At 35.2% G+C, this 26,679-nt stretch overlaps 1 protein-coding gene across 5 annotated transcripts; it reads right to left on the bottom strand.

The window, feature by feature from the left end:
- Positions 1-1,765: 1,765 nt before the first annotated feature.
- On the bottom strand, positions 1,766-24,939 carry Sil1 (Sil1 nucleotide exchange factor). 5 transcript variants are annotated; one of them, XM_089087405.1, is made up of 3 exons: positions 24,791-24,939; positions 7,046-7,239; positions 1,766-2,982 (listed from the first exon to the last, which is right to left on the bottom strand). In XM_089087405.1, exons 2-3 carry the CDS (start codon positions 7,205-7,207, stop codon positions 1,996-1,998), a joined length of 1,149 nt encoding a protein of 382 aa, XP_088943531.1. In that variant the 5' UTR covers positions 7,208-7,239; positions 24,791-24,939; the 3' UTR covers positions 1,766-1,995. The 5 variants fall into 5 exon arrangements, with proteins under 5 accessions (XP_088943531.1, XP_088943530.1, XP_088943532.1 ...); XM_089087404.1 differs by having other exon boundaries at positions 24,779-24,935; XM_089087406.1 differs by lacking the exon at positions 24,791-24,939 and adding an exon at positions 24,539-24,663.
- Between the last annotated feature and the right edge of the window lie 1,740 nt (positions 24,940-26,679).

Below are 26,679 nucleotides of genomic sequence, written 5' to 3'. Positions count from 1 at the left end.
AAAAATGTCTTGGCTTTTCTCTTTCTACAATTAGCTATATCTTGACGCAACCTACTGCAAAATACTTGATAACTTCAATTCAAAATCAGCTGTCCATTAAGTAGCGTTCACATACAATTCTAGCAAGAATCCCATGTCTGGAGATGTGTCTGGCAAGACATTAATGTCTAGACAACTACCATTCACAAGTAAGGTTTGGTACTTGGCTAGACATGCTACAGCTAAGCATCCAGTGCTAGACTCTAGAACTCAAAGTCTATAAATTTCGATTACAGACATTCGGAATGAGGCAAGTTCCACTATGTTCATCCTCCATGTTTACATTTTTAAACTGAAATTTAATTTGTTTTCTCATTTATTGTTTTTTCCATTTTAGGTAAATATGCAACACCAGAGATAATAGTAAAGCAAACTAAGGCAATTGTTTGGCTTGTCTCATCCATAATCTTGTGATAGATAAAAATAGGATTACAATTTTGAAAGTTTTATCGGCATAAGCTCTCTTGATTGGCTAGAAATGACAACTGTAATCTATTTCAAACTAAATTTGTAGTTTTAGCTAAGCACCGAATTCTTCTTGTGTACGTCGCTTTAATATCAGAAGATTTTATGTAAATTTGTAACAAAATTCCCCAGTCAAAAACTAGTTTTTAGTTAAGCTTCATAACAATGGTTAAAAGCCATGCTTCTATGAATAAGTATTAAAAAAAATCTTATTGAAACAAAAGAAGTTCTTCTGAGAAAGTAAAGGGCTAAGACAGGTTAAAACAAATTCATATAAGACTTCAAACATAAAACAAACAGGAAGGGGAAGCCCCCTCAAATACGGAATAATTACTGTTTGTTTTAAGTTTGATGTTGCTCCTTACTTCCAGACGAAAAAAACTTGTTTCTCTATTTAATTAATTAATAAATAGCACTAGTTGGTGGGACAATGAATAATAGAATAGTGAGGGAATAATTAGCATTCTCTTGAGATTAGGGTCTCTATTCTTTCTTCTTTTTTTTTCATTTTTGCACAAACTTTAATCAGTAAACGAAGAAATTAAGTGATCTGAGAATTGAACCAGCAGATTATTCACATTACTAGGACAACGATCAACCGACTGAACTAGTAGCACTTAACTAATAGCCTGATACTTTTTTCATCTCCAATAAAAACCTTATATCTTAACAATGAGCCACTTGTATAACTTAGAGCCCTTGCTTAGGGGCTTTGGGGGGATATGTCAACCCTGGAGGCATAGTCATTTGACCTTAGGACTATTTTGAACGAAATGGCAATCTCAAAACCTTGATCGAATGTCATTGGATAGAAACGACCTGGGATGGGGTTAATTGCCCTCCAATCACTTTTGACTCTTAGAAAGGTTACCAGAACTTTAATTTCCAATCAAATGAACCATACGAAGTTTGTGCAACCACATTTTCCATACGAAGTTACTCTGGAAAAAAAGAAGAAAAAAGAATACATTAAACCCTTACGGCTTTTTTACTATTGACAACGCTAGAGTGTTGCCTCTGATACTGGATTTTTCTTTATTGCAGTTAGCATTTAACACTAGAGTAGAGAGTATTAACATTTCAAGATAACCATATACATAAACAAAAACAATACGACCAACTAATAAAGCATCCATGTAGGAATGTATTTTGGGGGACAGTGAAATCACCAGAACAGCAAATTAATTGAAAATTTATGAAATGAAATTTATGGAAAAACTATAAGAAAGTATAAACAATTATAGAAAAAGGCTTAAATTCATTAAAACAGCAAAAAAATTGTATCTTCAAAATTTTCATACAAAGATTTCAAAAAAAGGTAAGCTCAACAAAACAGCCAAACAAAATTGGGTAATAATTATGTATTTAATAGAAAAGTCTCGACGTTTAATGGCCACATTCTCCCAATTAAAGTCTGCGTAAGTACCTGCTACTCATACTGTTCTGTTTGCCAAATGATGTTAGCAAAAATACTGTTTATTGAAACAAAGCTTAAAGCTCATCCCTCATTCGTATTTGAGACATTATAACAGAGCAAAGAGAGGCTAATTTCTTAAAATAACCAGAATCATCATCATTTGCCAACGAATCATAGATACGTCGAAACTGTTCAATTACAGTTTTTGAATTACTAAAATGATCTCTACAATTCTGACTGAATAAGCTGACAAAATACAAAGTCTTTTCCACTAGATCATGGTCACATTCACCGGTAGTTATTGATTCTTCATATACTCTTTTTAAATAAGTATTTGCAATGGCACACCAATTATTTGCTAGAAGTTGACCTTTAATTTTTGAAACATTGTACTGCCTCAGTTTCTCTGAATACATCTCTACATTGTCTGTTTCACTCCGATTTTGGTAATATTGTAAGTTTTGTTTAGTCAGTTCGGGCTCCAAAACAAGGTCGTAAAGGAATACGATTATTTTCTTCTGTAGCTTTGACAAGTTCGGATCTCTATGGCTGACGATGAGAGCAAACTCTGATAAAGCCCCTGATTCAATTAACTTCACTTGGGCAATTGGGAACTGCAGACACAAAGCTGATAGTCCGTAGAGACATTTGTTTTTCACCTCAACTGTGTCAGTTGCAATCAATCTGACTAATATTTCAATAATGTTTGTTTCATATGCCATTATTTGAGCTTTAATATTATTTTGCACGCAGCTACCAAAAACATAGGCACTGTTTAAACGAATCTCCTCAAATGATGAATTAAGTCCAGGAATGATAATATTTCTCAGTCCACCCATTTTAAGGAAGTCCAGTCCGTTATCAATCTGATGGACGTAGTATTCCAAATCTACTAGAATTTGGACTTTTCTTTTATCATCCTTTGTTTGCATATAGTCTTTATATAATTCTGTTATTATTTCTGCTTCTGTTTTTACTCCAAAATCCAATGTATCAAATTCTTTTTTTATCTCCTCATATGATCTCTGTCCTGCTAAAGGTTCCGGATTAGATTCGGATTCCTAGAAAAAAGACCAGCAATAAATTAAAAGTTTCAAGGTTAGAAAGAAACTAAAACGCATAAATACAAATTGCCACACCTACCAAAAGAGGATAAGTAAATATCTGAAATGACAATTCCAATGTTAGATTAAGACTCTTATCACGTATTAGATGTCCATGATACAAAAATATGCAGCACGATATATCCGTTACGCAAATAGTTTCGTTCCCTTGTTCATCAAGGTTTCCAATGCCTCGTTAATAATTGTATATGTACATTGGTTTTAGGTTAGTATTCCTTTTATTCGTTGTTGATTTTGAAGTTTTTTCTTTCATTAAGAAAAGAATTTTAAATATTTTAGGTTTTAGTTTGACTTTGTTTATGCTGTTTCGAGTTTCATTATTTACTTAATGTTTTTTTTGTTCATGTCCATATAAATTTGCAGAATTTTAGAATTTGTAGAATTTAGGATTAGAAGGTTAGAATTTTAAATATTTTATGCTTTAATTTGACTCAGTTAATGTTATTTCGAGTTTCATTATTTACTTAATGTTTTTTTTTTGTTCATATCCATATAAATTCATGGAATTTTAGAATTTGTAGAATTTAGAAGATTGGAATTTTAAATATTTAAGGTTTTACTTTGACTCTGTTTATACTATTTCGAGTTTCATTATTTACTTAATGTTTTTTTTTTTGTTCAGTTTCATAGATAGATAGATAGGTATTTATTGCAATAAAAGCCGCTTTGGGCCATGGCAAAAAAAATGGAAAATCACACAAAATAATAGTATATGATTATATCATTCATAGCAAAATATAGTACATAACAATAACAATGCAAAATTACAAAGCAAAACGAAAAAATAATAAAGCACATAATACCATTAAACCATACATGATTACACAAAATCTCGCATACATGATAGATAGATAAATCTAATGGTCTAAAGCCACAACGGCCATTGCTACAAAAAATAACCAACGAACAAAAAACAGCTTATACCCATTCAACATTAATTTCAGCACTCGCAGAATTTCATATAAATTCGTAAAATTTTAGAACTTGTAGAATTTAGAAAATTAAAATTTTGAGTATTTTAGGTTTTACTTTGACTCTGTTTATGTTATTTCGAGTTTCATTATTCAGTTCCCCTGAGGGTAAGGAATGGGAAGGTAATAGTTTTAGTTATTTGGTAAATGAGGGGTATGGTTGTGTTTGAGATTAGGAGCGGTGACCATTCTGCGTATTTAACTAAATTATTTAATTAAAACTTTCAAATTTATAAAAAACTTTCACTTTATAACAAATTTTTATTTATTAACAAAGTTTTTCATTTATTTAAATCCGGGTTTTCTTACTTTATATGGAAAAAGATATGGGAAAAATGAAAATTACAAACTCAATTTGCATATACTTACTGCCAACTGCACCCTCTACTTTATTTTAATAAAAAACAAATTTCAAAAATTGAAAAATAATTTTAATGTTTGGTTATTTACTTGAAATTTTGCGCCCCTAGAATTTCTGTGCCCGCGGCAAGTGCCCCCTCTGCCACCCCTCCCTAAAACCGCCTCTCTGAGTAATGCAGTGAAGATGTCAAAAGTAGAAAAGCCAAGACCCAAGGTATCTTTTCACGTTGAAAAAAGCTTGGAAGAATAGGAAGATAAGTCTGAGAACCAAGATTCGAATATTGGAAGCTACATTGATGACAGGTCAAGAGTATGGTTCTGAAACGTAGGCACTCCAAAAGATGGAGGAGGAAATGTCAGATGCTTTGCAGTGGAATTGTATAAAGATTATTTTGGGTACCCGTCTGACTGGACGTATTTCAAACAGCAAGCTATACAAAAAATGCAGTTCCATCCTGATTTCGAACACTGTAACGAGAGAAAACATGAGATGGCTAGGACACGTTTTACAGATGAAGAATGAAAGATAGTCCTTGTCGGCCGACCATCTAGGGGCCAAACGAAAAGCAGGTCATCCCCACGTTGACCAGAAGGAGGCCATAAGAAGAAACTTAAGGGAAATTGGAACTTCTTGGGAGGGTATAAAGAGGAAGGATTTGAACAGATTGGAAAGGAGGACAAGCGTGCGTAACTGTGTTAGTCTAAGACGGCTTGGTGCTGCAGTGAGTTAGTAGTAGTGGTAGTTGTAGTTGAGCACCATCTATTAGGGGTGATGTCTGTGGATGTTTATGTGGGTGGAGCGGGGTACCTGAAGCTCCAAAGAATGTAGTTTCGGCCCAAATATTTTTAACTTTCAGGAATAGGTCCCAAAGAGAAATATGGAGTAGTGGTAGATTTGCCCCTTAGCCTCCTTCATTCTTATTACAATCATTTGCTTTCCTCGAAAGGAGGAGGGAATGATGGAGAAAAATCTCGTAAACAATATTTATACCAAAACCTCCCAGGAAAAAAGCAGAAACGAAGACTTTAATATGACCTTTTTTCAGAATCATCCTCCCTTTAAGAGGTGCGCTATTTTATGAACGATTAAACAGTCCGAAAGCATTCTTATGCATGAAATTAACAACAAAGTAAAAGCATGTGTTGAGGGGCTGGCACTAGCCCCCTCCCCTTTCACATTTAGGATAGCCCATAGAGAGCACACAGTTAACATGGTCAAAAGCTGTAACCAAAAAAACTACTATTGTCAAACGAAACAACTCTCTAAAAAACTGATTTTTGGTTAAAATATGTACATCAAAGGAATTCGTTATTTATATCGATCCTAAATATGAAAAACTTGTAAATTATAATTTATGGATTCAAAAGTTATTAGCATTAATAAATTTGCAGCTCTATAAAAAAAAAAAAGGTGCACACCAATTTGGAAAATGGGGCGACCCTGTAACCCAAACAAAAAAAATTATCAATAAGACAACTGAAAGGAAACCAAAAATTAAGCAAACCAACGATTTTGCATTAAAGAGAAATACAAAAACATAATTACATGCCTTTGTCTATTGATAAACAGACAACAGGAATTGATAGACATACAAAATGAATTCAAAAACGCATCAAACTTAGGTATATATACATTTTGTTACGTTTTTACGAGTCAAACAAAATTTCGGGGTGGAGGGGTCCAAACCCGGTACCCCCTCCCCTGTATACTGCCTTGCAGGGTTGCATTATCAAAATCAGTGTTTCGTATTTTCAGCAAGGAACTGCAAAACATAATTAGATTTTACTTTTATCTAATCAGAATTTTCCATTTTATAGTTGCTCCTTCTAGTTTTTTTTCTGTTTATAATGATTTCCAGATGTGATATAAGAATTTATTACACTTCCTTACTTTATTTACTTGTTTGTCTTGACAAAAATATTACTCCATTGTTATACACTTCTATATTTTCATTTTACTAATAAACTGTTTGAGATAAGCTCACTGATAATAGGCTTTCGAGGGGGCGAAATTTAATTGTTTTTAATCATTTAAATTAACAAAAGAAAAACTTTCGTTTTGCAATTAAATTGCCAAAAACAACTAATTACTATGTAATTCTCAGATCACATCACCATTACAGGGTGTTTTGCAGGGAGGGGAGGGGGGGTGTATTTTATGGGAAAGTTTTAATAATTATTGCGTCCCAATAATTTCACTTGGGATACAAATCATACTTACAAACTATTTACTCTTTATAATAAAAAAAGAGACAGAGAGAGGGGATCTAGGGAGAATTAAGGGAAATATATTTCCTTTCAATCTTTGAAGGTCATGGAATTGCTAAAAAAAAAGTTACATTTATAAAAAAAAAGATACTTTAAAAAAGAGGAATGCCTGTATTGATGTGTTTGTCTTTGCATTTGTAGAAAAGAAGCTACTTCACCAATTTCCCCAAAATGTTGAAAAATAAATGGCAGACATAAAAAGGAATGCAAAAGACAGGGTATGATTAAGTTTTAATAGAAGCTCCCCTTTTAATAGAGCTTTAAAAAACATCATAAGTTTTTTTATATGGATTATTTTTACGTTTTTACAAATCGGACAAAAATTTTCGGGGGGGGGGCGTACAAACCTCCCCTAGATAAGGTCTTGATCCAAATAGATGCCAATAATGTAAGTTGCTTACAGGTCTGTCATCATTCTTTAATGCTGCTAGGATTTGTTTAAGTTCTTCCTTATCTAACACTGGCTTATCTTCATTCGCTTGATCAAGTACAAGGACAGCTGAACTATCAGATTTTGTATCATCAATTTGCTTGGCTTCAACCGTCCCCTTTTCTAGATTCATTCGTACATGTTTTCCTTTTTGGATTTGCTGACCTTGAAAAAAATTAATCCGTAAATTCTTCACAGAACCACAGACCATCAAAAAAAAAAAAAAAAAAAACAATTCAAAATTCAAGAGAAGAAAAAATCAATATAGAGTACAATAGCTATTTCAATAAATTAGCTTTAAACTAATATTTGCATGACAATTTTTAACAAAAATGAAAGCAAACAGCTACAATAAAACAACAAAAACGATAATCCGAAGTAGGAAGTGCTACTTCAAAGTAACACATGTAGACATGAAGAAATGTCAAGCAGTTGATAATACAACCAATAATGAAATTAATATGACTAGATATTGAAAAATTTCATTTTTGTTACTTTTAAAAATACCCTTTTTTGGTGTTTTCACTGAAAAAATTTGCCCCCCCCCCCTAGGTTTTGAAAAAAAATCCTGTCCCCACCCACTTTTTCGTAAATTAGCGTCACTGATACTAAGATCCTAGCGTCACTGATACTGATACTAGTATTTCATAAAAACTCTGGGGAAATTAATTTGATCTTTCAGAGAAAACTCATCAACACCAAGTAAAACCAAAAGCTAATTATTAAATTCTAAATAAAAATGATAAATTGCAACAAATTTTTTAATATTAATTTTGGCAAAATAAATTGTAAATACACCAAACAGCAAAAACAGTATTTAGTGCATTTTGCATGTTCTAGAAAAAAAATCATAGAATTTTCCTAAAGAACAGACACATAAGCAATTTCCATTTTGTCTATGAATCATAAGCATTTCCTGACTATGAATTACTGGTCATTTAAAAGTTCACAATTTTTAGGAAGCTAATGGGGATAAAGGGGACATACTCTAAACCCACTTTTTATGCTGTTTCAGTGGTATATATTAAATTCAAGTGTTCCAAGCGAATTCAAGATTATTCCATTTTATGGCATATGTCTCTTTTTTTCTTGAGCAAAAAGGAGACAAATGCCAGGTCCCCATGTTATAGCTCTATAGCTTATGTTATAAGAAGAAAACAAACAAATCAACGAGAAAATTCCCGTGTAAATAAAGTGTGCAAGTATTTCGAAGGAGATTCCTGCATCAAAAAAGAGAACTGTAAATTTCTACATATATGCCGAAAATACAGACTGAAAAGTGCAAAGCAACAAATTGCAATTTCGATCATGTCGATCTTTGCCCTATGATGGCTTGTGTCAATAAGTTGTGCAGTTTTGCCCATAGTGTTAGTAATTTAAAATGTCGCATTAATCGTTCAGTGCCTTTTAAGTATTTTGACCGTTTGCCTCGTTTTAACCGTGATCCAGTATTCGATTATAGTATGCCAAGCCATAGCCAGATTGTTTATGGAAGCAATGCTTCAAGCAATAATCCTAGACCCGAGCCGGTGTCAAAATACTTGTTGAGACGAGGGGGCCAACATCTGAGCCAAAGAAACCCGCCTTCTCGGTTACCCTCCCTCCAATCGCGCCCACGACAACCTTTTTCAACACTGACATCGCGTTACTGGATCCCTTCTTCGCGGTCACCACGGGTCAGACGGACTCACATATCTCTCTGGTTCTTCTTGGAGCTCTCCCCCTTCCTCCCTCCCCACCTACCCACCCCCAATCCCTAGATCTATCCTTCCTAAAAGATCAGCCTCCCGTGTTTCGACTATAAGCCACGCCGTCCCACTTAGTAACAGGTTTTCGCCATTAGGATAAATTGATCTTGCAGAATCGTTAGAACACCAGGAAACTGTCTGACCAAGGACTAAGGTGAAAACAAAGGTAAATAAACACTCTTCTGACATTTTTGCTCTGCCTAGTTTTTTGTATAGTAATGCAGAAAGTTTAGATACGTATAAGATTATTTGGCTAGAGAATTTAGCTCAAGTAATTGAAGATCTACTCAGTCGAGTAGATTGAAGATCTACTCAGTCTGAGTAGATCTAAGATCTACTCAGTTTATCATGTTATAATAAAATGATAAAGTTACGCCCTGATGACCACTGGCTTGGAAAAAAAGAGGAGGTCTTGCAATTTGTATTAATAAGAAAATTCCTGCTTTTCAGATAGAGGTACCCGTGCTTGGTGATTATGATGAGATTCTTTGGGTATTTGCAAAGCCCAAACGCCTGCCCTCAAATTATAATGGTATAGCTGTTTGTGTTTTTTATGATTCGCCAGGACAAGATGTCAGTTCTCACAAAGCTTTCCAGAAAAACTTCAATCAAGCACTGACTACGTACAGGATAAATACCCCACGGGTGATATGTTCCTGCTTGGTGACGCTAACGAACTACGACTTGAGTATTTGGAAGCAGGATTAGGTCTAAAACAGTTAGTTGATTGCCCAACAACAAAACGTGATACGGCTCTGGACCGCATAGCAACTAACATGTCTCAAATCTATACGAAACCCTTCCCAGGTCCCCCAATAGGAGGAAGCTACCACTTCACCCTTGAGCTACACCCCATAAGCAAAGTCCGGGTCACCTACACTACAGAATCAACTACAAGTCGACCAATCACAAACACCGGATTGTTTGGTTTCGGTAATTGGCTCACAACTGAAAAATAGGATGATATAATTTCTACAGCTAATGCTGATTAAATAGCCACTACTTTTCAAGAAAAACTTCTTGGCAAATACCATTCCTATTTTCCTGAAAAAGTTAACAAACGTTTTTCAGCACATCGTCCATACGTAACAAAAGAAATCAAAGCACTAAGCAGGAAAATGAGACAACTTTTCAGGAACAAAAATCATAAAGAAGCTACTACCCTGAAGAATAAAATCCGAGGAATGACCCGCCAGGCAGCAGCGTTGTACTACCAAAAGGAAGTATCTCATTTTTTGAATTCTAAGCCTGGACAGTGGTACAAAAGGATAAAGCAAATGACAGGTAAAACGCAGACTGGACTGGATTTTGGCTATGATGAGCCAAACAAAGAAATTGTTGATCGTCTAAACACTCACCTGGCAGTGATTGTTCAGTCACTTCCACAACTAAACTCGGAGGATTTTCCGCATGCACCTCCAGATCTTATGGATTTCCCAATCATCACAGAATCTCAAGTTCGCCTCAACTTGATGAGACTGAAGATGACCAGTATTACACCACTCAATATTCCTGTTGACTTCATTAAGGCTTTTCCTGAATTTTGAGTGCTCTGTTAACTTTAATATCCAACAAGATTACAATGTCAGGCCAGTACATGAGCGCCAATATGGGGGGGGGGGGGCAGGAGGGGCTCCCGCCCCCCTTGCTGAATGATGCTGACTTATTTTTATATTTTTGTTCTGAGATTTATATTATATAGCATTAAAAGTGCCAATTAGACGAGGCTTGCCCCCACCCCTGGAATTCAGCTTATGGGCACCCATGGGCCAGTATCTGCAAAATTGAAAAAGGGGATTCGAAACCCCTATCCCCAAAAAAGGAGCCCCATGTGATTTTACTGGTGTGCAGCCTATTACAATGAGATCGATTTTTAGCAAGATTTATAAAAGTTTCATCGCTGGGTGGCTGAAAACTTTTATTCTGCATAAAATTGACCCTCGGCAATTCAGCAATATTCCCAAGAGTTCAACAAGCCATTACTTAGTTAGTTTGCTTGATAAGATTTTAAAGCATCTAGATGAACCAGAACGCTGGGTTAACCTCATCATGATTGACCTAAAGAAAGTATTTGACCTGATCTGCCATAGAACCCTTATCCACAAACTATTGACAAATTTTAACGTTGATGCAAATTTGGTGGGAATAATTTCAAATTTTCTTTCAGATAGAAGTAAAAAAACTAAGTATAACTCCGCCTATTCTGATCACCAGCCAATCTACTGTGGAATTCCTCATGGACCAATGTTAGACCCTCTACTTTTTTTTGGTTATGGTAAATGACTCGGCAAATGATGAGTCGGATCGATTTAAATTCGTTGACGATCTATCCGCACTGGAGCTGGGTGAAAGTGTTTCAAGTGAGGCAGACAGAAGAATGGCCAGTTTATCACGCCAAGCTGAGGAGGGCAAAACGATCGTCAACTGTGAAAAGTCGCTAATATTAACTTTCTGTTTTCTGAGGGACAGTTCATCTCTTGCTTTACAGAATGTTTCAATCATCATGGATATCAAACTCTTGGGAATATATCTCACATGTGAGCTGAAGCGGGACACACGAGATGATCAAGCGGGCAAACCTGTGTATCCTTTCTTTAAAACTCCTTGCTTGTCATGGTGTTCCAACCCTCTACCTATTGCATATTTTTCTTACATTTGTCAGACCATTGGTAGAATATACTTGTCCTGTTTTGCATTATGGCCTGACTTCGGACCAGAAGGACTGCCTGGAAAGGATCCAGTACCAAGCTCTTCTGGTAGTGTCAAAATCTCCCAAAGTCCCTTATTGCTCCCTTTTGAAGCAATTTTTACTTAAAACTCTATCAACATGCCGTGATGAATTTTGTTTTAAATTTGCTGTTGGTATTTTGGAAAATCCGAGGCTTTGTGAAATCCTCCCCCCTGAGCATCTCTCTTAGCGCCAAAGGCTCCCGCGAAATGTAGCTCAACTGGTACCAAAATGTCGCCCGGTACCAGCACGGCATATGCGGTATGCAAGTAGTTTTATTCCCTTGTTCGTCAAGATTTTTAATTCTGAACCCACTCGTCAATAATTGTATATATTTATGTTCTTTAGTTCATTATTCTTTTTATTTGCTTGACCCAGTTCAGTTTGAATCTGTGATATTTCGAATCAATGTATATCTTTGCATGATGGCTATGGCTGTGATTTTCATATGTTTTATATGTTTAGTATCTTATTATGACAAATCTGCCGCTGATTGGAATGACCGTTTTTATGGCATTTGAAAATAAAATCGTTATTTATTTAGAAGAAAATCCTCTTCTGTCATATTGAATTGCAACAAGACCTGATCAAAAAGGGACATACGCCACTTAAAGGCTTATATCTCTTTTTATCTTCATAATGGTACAAGATAGGGCCATTCTGACTGCACCATTCGATTCCTTGTGCTTATTTTACCAATGACACATACATAACTCATTTTCAACCAAAATGGTATATATTATACTTCACAGCCTAACAGCATGCTTGAGGATAGACACTGAGTTCCAGAACAACAGAATTGCCATTTTTCCTTTGCCCAGCTCTTTCTTCAGCAACCCCCTCCATTTTTTTTAGGGTGTCAACATTCATCCTACTGAAACAGCCCCTGAACATACAGAAAAGAGACATTGTCAAAGAAACAGAACAAAGCTGTTTGCAATGATGAAAAGTCAAGGAACTGAAGTATTGGGTATTCACTAATCACTTAATTTTGAGTATCTTTTGTGTTTATTTTGTGTTTTTTCGTCACAGCTAGCTGCCTTTTAAAGTTTCCAACTTCTATCTGATCAATTGCAAAGAGCTCAAAAATGGATTTTTGTTTCTGCTATTTTGAAGTTTCTTGAATTTGAGAGGTCTAGAGGCCAAAGACTGAACAGATGGCCAAAAGCATGTCTTTGATACAATTCCTTGCCAATTGACCAAGAGTGGCACTTAAACTTCTTAAAAGTGTGTAGGCTGTTACTTCTATGCTCTATTAGTACCTTTATGCATGCTCTGTGCAATCTTAGTAATCAGCAAGATTAGACCTGCAAGTCAAAAGAGGTATACACATGTTTATATGTGACTTTTTACTGCATATGATTTTATCTTGCAGTAAGTGCTCACGTACCTAGAACTCATCCACTGCTAACCAAAGAATAGGGTAGTATGTTTAACTTTGGTTGACTGGAGGTCATAAATTAGTTGCATTTGCACCACAATTTATTACTATTAAACTCATTTGTTTAAAAATTTTTACCTAGTTGATTACTTCTTCTTGAAATGCCAAGCCTTCTGGTGTCCACAACAGTCTCCTTGTGGGTTCACGACAGTTTTTCTAATCTACTTGCAGAAATTATTGTGTTACAGGAAGTTTAATATACTTCTGTATAGTTGTCTTTCAGCATTAGCTGGTAGGCTAGAGAGCAGCAACACGTTGATGCCAGGCTGCGGTTTTGCCACACTGAAGATTGTACTGATATTGTTCACTTCTTGCTAGATGAATTGGCATTCAAAAATCATGTGGTTCAGGGATTCTGCAATAGAGCTGCAAAATCTGCAGTAAGAATCGGCTTGTTTATGCCAAGTAAACTCCTCATTTCTCAGGATCAAAGAGTTGCTCTTAATTTTATAGTAAAGAATATTATCTGCCCTCAACAGAAATAAGGATGGAGGGGGCATTTTTGTTTTTGAAGGAACTCTTCTTCTGAGTATGTCTCTGAAGGTCTTTCAAATTGGGATTGATTGGATTATACAAGGAGCTGCTGTTCTGCTAAATCATTATATTTGATCCAGGTCTGTGTCCACGGCACTCCATTGGATATTATCAATGAGCTGAAGGGCGCCTTTAAAGTCTGAGAGCAATACTGGTCTTTTGGAAGCCAGTGGATTGATATTGACAACCTTCAAAGCCTCTTTTATGGCCAATAGCTCTGCAGTGAGGATGGAGGCATTATCAGGAAGTCTGGTTTTAATATTCAATGAATAACTTGGGATAACAGATACAGAGCCACATTTAGTGCCTTTTACTGAGCCATCAGTATAAATTTGGAGAGAGTCTGGATGCAAAGTGGTTATTTTCTCATAAAAAAGTTCCTGAATTTGGATTGGCAGATAATTTGACCTTTGCAAGGGAATTAATTCTAATGAAATACTTGGAGGTTACATTTGCCATCCTGGAGGGACACGAAAATGACTGAAAAAGGGCGAGTCAAGCTTCAAAGACAGGACAAGCTTGTTAAATGTTTTCCATAACCTCATAGATGTCAGACTATGCAAGATACAATCATTGGTAAAAGTGAACTTAAAAATATCACACCTGTGTCCTGTTGCTTGTATCTTGCTTTAATTAGTAATGATCAGCACATTCCATCTTTTTTAAAATAGAGAGCAAGCCAGTTAGGTGTTTCACTTTGTTAGATGAGCATTGAGCATGAAGCCCTAGTGCAATTTTTCTTGCCATATTTTGGATTGTTTCTAATTTGCCAAGATTAGTTTTACTACATTCTCCAATGATTTAATGACATACCGTACTTAATCTTAGAACAATTGGGAATTGATCCATGTTGACAGTGCCAGTTACTTAAGGATGAGTAATCTTTGCACACAAGAATTTTTGACACAGTGGATTTGATTTTGCCAAGTCAGTTTTGGATCCAGGCATACTCCTAAAAATTGAGGTGTTACAATGAAATCAATTTCCACATTGTTGAAGAATAAATTGGGTGGCATGATGGACTTCTTGTTGTGGAACATGATTGCATTTGTCTTAGACTTGGAGATAGGCAGAGAAAATGTAGCAGAAAAGGCTGCTAAATCCTTTAATGCTAAATTAATTTACTGGCAATATTATTTATACCTCTACCTGCTGACCATAGAACCAAGTCATCTGCAGATTCAAGCTTGGATATTAAATCACTGGTAAACTAAAGATTGCTTAAAACTAATAAGATAAGAAGGGGATTGAGTGTGGACCCCTGTGGAAGCCCAACATGCAATGCTGAAATACTGGATAGCTCATTTTGCATCCAAACTTTATAGCTTCTATCTGATATATAACTGAAGAGGATCTTAACAACTTTATGAGGAAAATCCATTCCTTTTAGAATTTGACAAATGAGATTCTTACAAACATGGTCAAAAGCTGATTCAAAGTCAACTAATACTGCTACTACAACCTCACCACTATTTATGGCATTTCTTACAGTATCTTCAAGTTGGATTATATTATCTATGGCATTTTACCCCTTACAAAAGCCAGCCTGGGAATTAGATAGAATTCTATTAATTTCCACAAACCACTCTAACCTCCTATGCAGCATCTTTTCAAAAAGTTTTTCAAGCATTGGTAGTATGAGATTGGACTGTAGGAATTGATTAGATCTGGAGATTTACCTTGTTTCCTCTTTGGAATTATAATAGCCTCTTTCCATATCGGTCAGAACATTTTTATAGTCCATGTGTGGTTGTACACACAAAATAAGGCATCATGAAAAGTTTCTCCAGCTTTTATTATCCATTGGATGCTTATTTCAGTGATAACATCTAGCAAGGTTTCACTTTCATAACACAAAGTTTTTTAAAGGCCATCAAAGGACACTGTCCTTTGGAGGGAGAAGGAGGGGAGCTAGGTACTTGAAAATACCTTCCTGGGATATACTTTAGTCTGTAGACCCATCCCAAAAAGAACAGTTGTTACAGTGGAATTGTGTGTTACAATTGATCTAATATGAGTGTTAAAGTTACAATTTGGGATTAGCCAAAGACAGAAAAAGAGGCAGTTGACTTTTTACAGGATAAGGGGTTATTGCCCAAGATTAAAGAGTGTGAGAATGGACAAACCATGACTTTAAGCTTGTATGGGAAGGATATCAGATGATTTTGGAGGTGTTATAAATTGGTTTGTAAAAAGAAAAAGTCAGTTTGCATGTCAATACTTGGTTTGCTAATAGTAGAATACCATTTCTTACTGCAGTAAGAAAGTAAGAAATCTTGATATATGTATTAAATGTATTTAATATATTCAATGCTTTATCCCCCCCCCCTTAATGTGTAAATATATAGCCTAAATGTGTTTACAAATTATTATATATTCATCCTATTTTGTTTTATTTCATTAGCATTAACCAAACTTGACTTTTTAGAGGTGTCCACATAATGGGAAAGTACTGGTTAAATTCTACTTTAGCTAATTTTGGCTATCCTGGAAAGGGGTTAGGTTAGGAAATTGAAGCTTTCAGGGATAGGCCTACTAGCTAAAATATGCCCTGAGGAGGTATTATGAAGTACCTACCTCAACTCCTCCCTCTAGAGGATCTTGACCTTTAAAAATATGTGTGTTATAAAAGTGAAACCTTGCAGAATAGATCTTCTGCTTAAATCAAGTATAATAAAATTGTTGTCAGTTTTACAACTTTACTCAATCCTAACTTATAAGGTTTTAAGGATATGCAAATACATTTCCTAAATTCTAAAAAAAAACATTGATATGGCTTAAAATTCTACTCAAATAACAAGAATTATATTTTCAGAACTAAAGCCAGAGAAAAAGAAACCAATAACTGAAAATTAAGGTAAAATGTTGTTTTGTCAAATTTCAATAGGTATAGGACCTGTCAAGTAGGCAAATTTGAGGACCCTCTAGAGGAAGAATGAGTGGAGGTAGGTGCTTCAAAATACCTTCCTGGGACATAATGCTGGTCGCATTAATAGGCACATTCTACAGGAAGAATTTCATTGTTGTTTTTTTGTTTTTCAGGCTGTATATTTTTTTGAGCCAAATGTGAGACCATCAGGGGGGGGTGGTTGGTTGCAAAGGAGTTGATTATTATCTAGGGTTAACTTAAAGCAATTTTAGAAGGATAACTAGCCTACCTACCAGGAAGTTATGATGTTGGTAGACTCATGGGAGAGAATTTGAGAGAAACTTCTGAGGATATTTCCAGGCAAGATTTTCAGCAAGAAAGTTGAAAATCTGGTAAACTTGCAAGTGGCACTATAATTTAGCTAGGATGAAAGTAGATACATCAACTGATGCCTTTTCTTATGCTCTTTCATAATTCAATAATTGCTTTGGTTGCAAATTGCATATTGAGCCCTTAAAGGGGCCCAAAGGTATTTTATATGAATTATGAAAGGGCTTGAAAAAAGCATCAAATAATGTATTCACTTTCATCCTAGCTTTGTCAATATTTACCAGATTATTTTATTGAGTTTCAAATAAGGTGAATATACCATTTGATGCCTTTTTTATGCTGATTACAAATATAGGCTAACAATCATTTCTATCAGAAATGAATTTTAGCCCCCCCCCTATATATGCCAATTCAGGGTATATATTTCTACATTAGGGAGGGGGAAAATTTTATTTCTGATGTAAATGGGAGGTAAGTTTAAACTTTACCCCCACCCCCCTAATGTAGATATATATACCCTGAATTAGCATATATAGGGGGGGGCTAAAATTCATTTCCAATAGAAATGATTGTTATATTTGTAATCAGCATAAAAAAAGGCATTGAATGGTGTATTCACTTTACTCCTAACTCAATAATATGATTTGGTAAATATTGACCCCTAGCTTAATCATTGTAACATCCTAGCAATGTTACGATGAACTTCACCCCCCCGCCCCCCCCTAATGTGCAAATATATACCCTGAATTGTTGAAAGCAAAGTTTTGAATTTCAAAATTCAATGCTATTTTTGTCAACAGCATGAAAAACATGAAACATTAGAAAAACAGTTTGTATTTGTGTTGCCCAATAAATGAGGTTTGTATTGTTATAAATAAGTATTCTTGGAACATACTAGCCTACTCTTGAACAACTTATTTAGGCCTATAAACTAGTAATATGTTTATAATAACTTTTCAATAACTTAACTACTGTTGATAACTTCTTGGTGTGGTCACAAAAATGAAATACCTTTTGGGCCCCTTTAAGGGCTCAAGATGCAATTTGCAACAGAAGCAATTATTGAACTATGAAAGAGCATAAAGAAAGGCATCAAATGATGCTTTCACTTTCACCCTAGCTAAATTATAGTACCAACTGTAAATTTACCCAAAATTTATCTTTTAACTTGCTACATGAGCGTTTACTTTTTTTTTTAATTCAGCTAGCCTTGCTAGGCATTATCCTATCCCTTTCAAGGGGAAAAGGGAGTTAATCAGACAGGATGCTCTTAGACTATATTACCTGGTTGAACAGTTTGCCATTCTTTAGTTGGAACAAACTCTTTTACTTTTGAATTTCCAACTTTTACTTCAACAGCATAGGTTGAAACTAATAAAATAAATGCCAAAGAAATATATTCCATTAGCATTCCTTTACTTCTTCTTTTGATAGGGCACTATTGTCGAGGCTTGCGCCGCGACGCGCGCATAGTCCGTTTACGTGTACTTGGTGTGCTACAAATTGTAGCACGAAAGAGCTACTTTTTGGTCTTTCAATGTAGTGCAAGATACAGTGCTACACATGATGAAAAAGTGATAAAGTGAAGCTAATCTTTAGACTTTAGACCTGTGTTTCTTAAACAATCTTTAGAACCATGGTGATTTTTGGTGCAAAATCCTTAGAAAGTTACAGTTGTAGGTAGTATTTATAGTACGATTATTTTTTTGTGCTGTATTATGTTTTTGAGGTCTCCGAGCAATTTTTGAATAAAGCATCAAATTTTAAAAGTTCAAAGATTAGATTTACTACAGCCAAATCAGGAAAATAGTAGAATTTTGCTGATCAATTTTTGTCAAAGCTAACTCAGAAAATGACCCCAAAATGTCAAAAAAAGACTGGAAGGTAACATTCTTCAGGGATTTACCACCTTAGGTATTTCTTAATTTTGGTAGCCTATATCCTTTTTTTTGTCAGGAGATGGATTTTAAAATCACCCTCAAAAAAGGTAAAATGGGAAACAAAAGATAAAGCTCGTTTCCATCCTGCGTTTTACGGACAAACTGTGATCATCCCATGAAACACCGAGAAACAGTTTTCTTGCAGTTATTTTTCATCAAATTGCTTCAAAATATAAACTGAAGAATTTGATTGAGCTTGTTTAAATAAATAAAATTGTCATGATTGTGTTCATAATCCATTTTTGCGACTTTCACTGACTTATCCTCCCTTCTTAATATTAGTTGCAAGACACTGTGTGCACTACTTTCTCTTTTTTTGTGTGTTTGAGGTTCGTTTTCTTTGTTGGTATGATTAGCCTACTGCATTGTGTTCTGGCCAATGAGCCTTCTGCTGAAACATTTTTCTTGGGCGTTTTTGGGCTGCTAGTGGCATAGAATACAGCTTGATGACTGGAGGAAGGACTGCTGTGTGTTGTGATGAGTGGAATCTTTTCCATATGAGGAGCTGCTTAGTCAACTTCAATTTCAGCAATTGGATAGTATGTATCATGTTTGGTGGTCTGTCTCTTGGGTTCCTGTGCTCTGTACTGGGGGTCAGAGCTGGTTTTCCTATCTCTCTGAGTGTTATAGATTTAGTTTAGAAAGGGAATGCTATGGGACGACCTCCTTGATGAAGCACCGTGATGTGGTCCTCTATAAGTTTGATTATTCCTGGTCAAGATCCTCATGAACTGAATTGAGTTTATTGCTAGTCTGTAGCTCATCCATTTAAATGTAATTAAATGAAATAATATGCAGACTGAATTAGCTCCAGGAAGATATTGAGATTTTCTTCCTAGTTCGTCACTTTTAATCCAAGCAAAATGTTAGGACACTTAGTGTCAGTTATTGAGTTTAAGCTTTGATTTCCAAATGCTCACAAAAATTGCCAAATTTAAGAAAGATGCGACAAGAAGTCACCTGTGGTCCAAATAATCAGAGACTCCTCTTTGATCCCCACCCAGGCTCAAAGCTTCTGCTGTGGTCATATCCATGGATATCTCCAAACAGTTTCTTTTTAAAATAGCTTTCAAGCATAGTTAGGGATATTTAGCCTTTTTTGCTTTTCTTCAAAGCTTTGAAAAAGGTGTTATAATATTCCAAATGTTTGCAAATATTCACATATACATTCCATTTGTTATATGGAATATAACAAATATTCCATTTGTTATATTTGTGCATATTTTTGGTCATCATTTGTGGCGTGATCAAATTTTTTAAACCACTGTAGATACATAAGAACGTTGCAACATCTAGTACCCCGAGGTCATAAGATTGTCAAAGACTTCTCCTTGAACCTCCCAAATTGAAAGCTTTTATTATGACATGACCTTTTAACGTAACTTGGGCACTGGACCAAGGGCGCCATTGTCACTCGAGCGCAACGTTAAGTGGGGATGTGGATATCGCTTTCGTCACACCAATTCGTTTTAGTGTGAATCTGCTGGTACTTATGAATGAACGTTTTCAAAGTAAACTCGTTTCATCAATAAGAAAACAAACGAGTTGGATGCATATGTCCCTTTCCCTTTGGACAATAAAACTATAAAAGTGCTGTATTAAGTATAACTCAAGAAAATCTTGTTAGTTTTTGTCAACTTTTTGGCATCTGTGCTTTCAATAAAAAAAAAATCAAGGTACTATCACTTACATATAATAACTCCCTATGCCCCCTCCCCCTCTGGATACCATCTTGATAAGATACCATCTCTGGTTTAAATAAAAAAAAATTAACTTATTGGCATCCGTACTTTAAAAAAAATCGAGGTATTATCATTTAAATATGATAGCTCACTACCCCCCCCTCTAAATACCACTTTGATAGCATGCCGTCTCTGCTTTAAATTAAAAAAAAAATAAACTTTTTGGCGTCCCTGCTTTCAATAAAAAATTTTGAGATGTTGTCATTTAAATGTAATACCTCCCTACCCGCCCCCTCTTCTGAATACCACCTTAATAAGATACTGTCTCAGCTTTACATTACTAAAACAATTTACTTAATAATTAACTAGGTCACTATATAATTCAAACAAACATGCAAAATAATGTTAGTGTTCAACTTAGTGTTCCTTGAAACAACAATTGAGGGTATGAGTAAAGGGGTACAAAGACAACAACAAAAATGTCGAAATTATTCAGATATACCTCAAATTACTGGAAAACTGAGTCATAGATTTTCCATGACATTAAATAAGATCCAGAGAATATAATTAAAAGGGAGCACACACAAAAGCCAAATTAGGCCAGTATGAGAAATCACAAAATACCCAAGACAATGAACAAGTCAATGAACAATGGGGGGCCCTGGGTCTATCAAAATATTTCAACAGTTTCCCAGGGAATTAGATATCATTTTCTTCTGTCTCCACTTTAAATGAAAAAAATAATAATCTTTTTGGCATCCCTGCTTTCAATAAACAAAATCAGGTATTATCATTTGAAAATGATAGCACCCTATCCTCCCCCCTATAGGCAATAATTTAGAGTTTATTTATGAATCATATTTTTGGGATAACTTTCGTTTCAATCTTTAATTCCCCAACCTAGTACATAGCTAGTCTATAGCTAAATTTTGCCTCAATAGAAGTTTTTTTTGCAGGGGGGGGGGTAAAAAAATTTTCATAAAGAAGATTGTATTTTCTATCAGGCATTCAGCAATTGAGTATTAAACATTAAGAAAATATTATCTAAAAACAGCAAAAGAAAAAATAAAGTCTGCAAACTCACAATTCAGCTGTAGAAACAATCTGTCAGCTATCAATTTCAAAATCCAACTAAAGGTCGAAGCTGTATAGTAGTGAATGTGTTCTATAATTCTATTCAACATGAAAATAAAATTCTTGACTACAAATGATGTAAGAAATAGCAATTGGGAAACTGAATTCAAAATGATTTAAACTCATTTCATAAAGACAATACTTTTTCGTCAACATATGAAGAACTGTGTATATTGCAATATTTGCAATTGTATATTGCATCTGTCTGGTTTTTTTAGGGGGGTGGGTGTATAATATATATTTTTTTTAATGATTGAAAATGGTGTGGGAAAAATACAAAATAAACCACCATTTACATGTTTGCTAAAAACAGATTTGAGAAGAAATGAAATGGATATAAAAATTACCATTTTTGATTCTAGGATGATCTAGCGCTTTCACAATCAGCCAGAAATATACAGGTGACTAATTTATAATGATCACATGATTAAATTATAATGTCATAAATCAAGACACTTGTGATGATAAATTTGATTTAATTAATGGCTGGTGCCAGGTAAACTTTGATCTGGCTGATGAATATCAGGTTTGCATAACTCAGCCGCCTGTAGCAATGAATGATGAAGTCTGGCCCCTTTATTGGGAAAAAGTTTGCCAATAAAACTTGGCAAGATATCCAGCCATGTGGTTGTCCAATCCCCCATACTTGGAGATTGCTTCACACATTGAATGCCATAGATGTTCAATATTTTGTGTGTGGGCCCAAGTCACAGGTTCTACAAAATTTAAAGAATGATTGAAAGTTAGGTTCTGAAAACATTGCATTCCTTATCTATTGTAAGAGCTCCATTAATCAGGTATTATAGTGGATCCTGGATGAATCCACTCTTTTATAGTTTCAAGTAGTGTGTCTGCTGTTTGGTTGGGAACAGGAATAATAAAAAATTTGCAGTTGCCCTCTCAATTCCTCCAAACACCCATTGTCCTTCAATGTAACGTCCCCTATTGTATTTTCTTTTCCCTACCTTTGCTTTGTCAATTTCAACTATTTTTCCAGGACCACCCAATTTACCACCATATTTATCAATGTAGTCAAGGCATATTTCATGACAAAAACTTTGTCAATCAACGGCAGTTCTTGATAAATGCCAATTTCATCAATCATGAATTGCTGAATATGCAATCCTCTATTGAAATCACAAAAAAAAATAATCTTTGCTATTTGCTGATAAGATAAGTTTGCATCTTTGCACCAAGTCCCTGTATTGAGACTTTGACTAAAATTGCACTTTTTTTTAATAAGCTTATGTCCATGTTGCTTGGTTCTTGTTTTTTGACAGTGGAATGCACATCTTGTTCTTGAAAACAGCATTCATTTTGACAATAAGGGCAAAACATTGTAGTTGGCAAAATGTTGATTTATCAAAAATTGCTGTACATCACCTTCAGTTTGATGGTACAGTCTAAACAACATAATTGACATGGTTCAAAATTTTACAATCACAATTCAAAATTTATATAATTTCAATATGCATCTGCTTTTGTTCAAACGCATCCTAAGATATTAATGGTAAAGTTCTACCAAATCATATTATTGAGTTAGGAATAAAGTGAATACACCATTCAATGCCTTTTTTATGCTGATTACAAATATAATAATCATTTCTATCAGAAATGAATTTCAGCCCCCCCCCCCGTATATATACCTAACCCAACCTAAACTAACCCTGAATTGGCATATATAGGGGGAGGGCTGATATTCATTTTTGATAGAAGTGATTATTATATTCGTAATCAGCATAAAAAAGGCATCAAATGGTGTATTCACTTTATTCCTAACTCAATAATATGATTTGGTAGAACTTTACCATATTAACTAACTAAAGCCAGAGAAAAAGAAACTGATAACTAAAAATTAAGGTAAAATGTTGTTTTGTCAAAATTTCCTCAGCTCTCATGTAGGCAAATTTCAGGACCCTTTAGAGGAAGAAGGAGTGGAGGTAGGTAGGCTACTTCAAGATACCTTCCCAGGACATACTTTAGCCTGTAGACCCATCCTGAAAGTAATTTTTACCAAATCATATTATTGACTTACAAATAATATGAATATACCACTTGATGCCTTTTTTTATGCTCTTTCCATATATAATGCTCATTTTTATTGGAAATTAATTTTACCACTACCCTATATATCCATTCAGGGTATATATTTGCACATTAGCGGGGTGGGGGTAAAGCTTAAACTTAGCTCCCATTTACACCAGAAATAAAAATTCCCCCCACCCCCTCTGATTTGCAAATATGTACCCTGAATTGGTATATATAGGAGTGGGGGTAAAATTGATTTCCAACAAAAATGAATATTATATTTGGAACAAGCATAAAAAAGGCATCAAGTGGTATTTATTCATAAGTCAATCAAGTGGTAACTTTATTCATAAGTCAATAATATGATTTGGTAAAAATTTACTGTTTCATTTTCCTAACCTAACCCTTTTCCAAGAATGCCAAAACTAGCTAAAGTAGAATTTTACCTAGAATTTTACCAGAGGTAGTTTTTGTCTGGAAATTCAAATGTTTGAAAACCAGATGTTTCCCAAGATTGTAGTCAGCAAATCCCAACTGGTAGTCCTAATGATCAGTCAATCACAACTATCTAACCCTAAACACATGATATCCAGGATAAGGAGCCTGCTGTCTTTATATAGGAAAGGTATTTTTTTATTCCAAATATTTGACAAAGATTAGGCACTGGCTGAGGTCTAACCCTAGGCTATTTTCTGTTCATAACCTAAGCTCTTTTTCTTCATTACTTGAGAAACTATTCAATTCCTGAAAAACCTAGTCTGGCGTCTGAATATGGGTTGATCTCAAGCAAGCCTATGCTTTATTTACCTCATAAATTTATGGTTTCTGTGTCTATCAGTCCAAGTTCATTTCAACACACGTTTGTTTTATTTAAAAATTTTTAAATACTAATATCATACGTAATTACCAAACAAAGACATAAACCTATAATAATACCATTCCTTTTTTCTCCAGAATAAAAAAAGACACAAAACATTAAGGTTATAGAGACAGAGGGCCGTAATTTGATCTAGGGTGTGAGGGCAGCTACCTCCTATTCTTCTCCTCCCCCAGCTGAGATTTCATTTCCTCAAAAATCGTGTCAAAACTAAAATAGGCTCCCTTAACCCATTAATGTCCCAGCCTGGATCCAGTTGGAAATCCATGCTGTTTTTTTTCATGGTAATGGTTCGTTTACATATTGCGGAAATCCGTCCGTTTCTCTTCGAACTATGGCTAAAATAACGCTGCGTTTTAAGGCAAAGATGTCAAATTACTGCAACAGCATTACCTATGTTCTTACCCTCTTCTGAAAGCTGTTGAGCAACAGAGAGCCAAATGCCACCATTTTTCTAAGTTTTCTTATAGCCCTGGGTGCGCGGGATCATAGAAGCTGGGTGTAGCCTTGAACCAAAGTTATAGGCCTAAGATCGTGTAGTTTTTGATAATCCATACTCATGATTTTATTCATTTAAAAATCTTGCCAAGATTCCGTCCTGATTTGACCAAAACGTTGCGGAAGCGGAAAGCTAGAGATTTTTTCTAGCACAAAAACGGACGGAAATTCCCCACGGATTGCTCAATCCGCATGAATTTCCGCAATGTGTAAACGAACCATAAGTTATTGGGGTCCAATTTAGAAGCTTTAAGTGTAAAAAAAAATCTGCACTCTCACCATTGGTGTTACGGTGTGTTCCCATTGGGAAACAATGGGCAGATCTTGGTTTAATCTTTGCTTATCAACTTCGGCTATAACGTTAGAAAAAGCAGCTAATGGTTCGTTTACACATTGCGCAAATTCATGCGGATTTAGCAATCTGTGCGGAAATTCCGTCCATTTTCGTACTAGAAAAAATCTATAGCTTTCCGCAACGTTTTGGTCAAATCAGGACGGAATTTTGGCAAGATTTTCAAATGAATAAAATCATGAGTATGGATTATCAAAAACTACACGATCTTATAACTTTGGTTCATGGCTACACCCAGCTTCTGTGATCCTGCGCACCCAGGCTATAAGAAAACTAGAAAAAACGGTGCCATTTGGCTCTCTATTGCTCAACAGCTTTCAGAAGAGGGTAAGAACATACGTCATGTTGTTGCAATAATTTAAAATTATTGCAGCGTTATTTTAGCCATAGTTCGAACAGAAACGGACGGATATCCGCATGGATTTTCGCAATGTGTAAACGAACCATAACAGTATAAAAAAACAAGAAGTATCCGAGTTCTATGCTCAAACCAAGTTTGAAAGTAGAGTTTCATCCCGCAGTTTTGACAATGTAGACGTGTGTTCTTCCGACGAAATGAGCCTTTGCCTTGTTCTGGAGTATGCTCAATGATGTGGACAGAAGTCTTCTTTGCAAAAATACATATCACTTCAGGACCCCCTCCCTCTCGGCTTACCAGACAAGAAGACCCTCCAAAACTTTTCTCAGATATGTTAGCTGTGACAATTTCCCTCCGTCATCGTTTTTGTTGAGGTAGCAGTAGAATTTCCAAGGTGCTACACCAAGAATGCAGAGAAAATTCTGACCAATCATCCTATAGCATCTTTTGCTTCTCACAATAGGTTTATAGCAAAAAGGGCATTTTCTATTAATGCAACACCAGCCATATCGTGATTATAGTTCTTGACAATGGCTGGCTGTGGGATAATTATATTTTTACGAGCACTGATTGGTTCACACCGGCAGCATGGACAAAAAGCATAACACCGTAAAATCATTTGAACAAGAGTCAGGAGCCCACTCACAACATTTAGAAGACAAGGGCATTTTGAAGCCAAAATCTTAAGACAGGTCAAATATTGTTTTTTTTTTCTTAAGTCTTGAACCCCAGTTTCATATTCTAATTTGTTAGTCCCATCGATTATACACAAAAATGATGTGTCTTAACCTAAAGCCTAAGGCTCATAACACGCTTCCCAGTATATAGTTATTACTTTTTGTTAATATCTGTGAGAGAAGATTGAGAGGCAAGACAAAAGCTAACACGAAACTTCGGCACCATTTTTGGTCACTTAAAAAGGGCAAAATAACTTTTACTCTCCGTTTGAACAGGTGATCCTCCGATATTTTAAGACCGCGGTTTCGATACATTCATCCTTGGGAAAAAACAAAACAAATAAATACGTACCCGTGATGTTTCTTCTAGCAAAAAATATAAAATTCCACTTTTTTGCGGATGGGAGCT

Source organism: Artemia sp. Qi Xiang Cuo, chromosome 4, assembly GCF_049724085.1.
Source record: "Artemia sp. Qi Xiang Cuo chromosome 4, ASM4972408v1, whole genome shotgun sequence".
Lineage (NCBI taxonomy): Eukaryota > Metazoa > Arthropoda > Branchiopoda > Anostraca > Artemiidae > Artemia > Artemia sp. Qi Xiang Cuo.
Note: the sequence above shows the minus strand (reverse complement) of the source record. Positions and strands in the feature narration are given on the sequence as shown.

Bases quoted from the DNA above. Each gene is read 5' to 3' on its own strand.
- Sil1 (XM_089087403.1), bottom strand. From the start codon at position 18,135: ATGCTAATGGAATATATTTCTTTGGCATTTATTTTATTAGTTTCAACC. The intron at 7,240-18,008 runs GTAATATAGTCT...ATTTTTTTCAAG, and splicing joins ATGGCAAACTGTTCAACCAG to GTCAGCAAATCCAAAAAGGA. The intron at 2,983-7,045 runs GTAAGCAACTTA...TCTTTTTTCTAG, and splicing joins TAAAGAATGATGACAGACCT to GAATCCGAATCTAATCCGGA.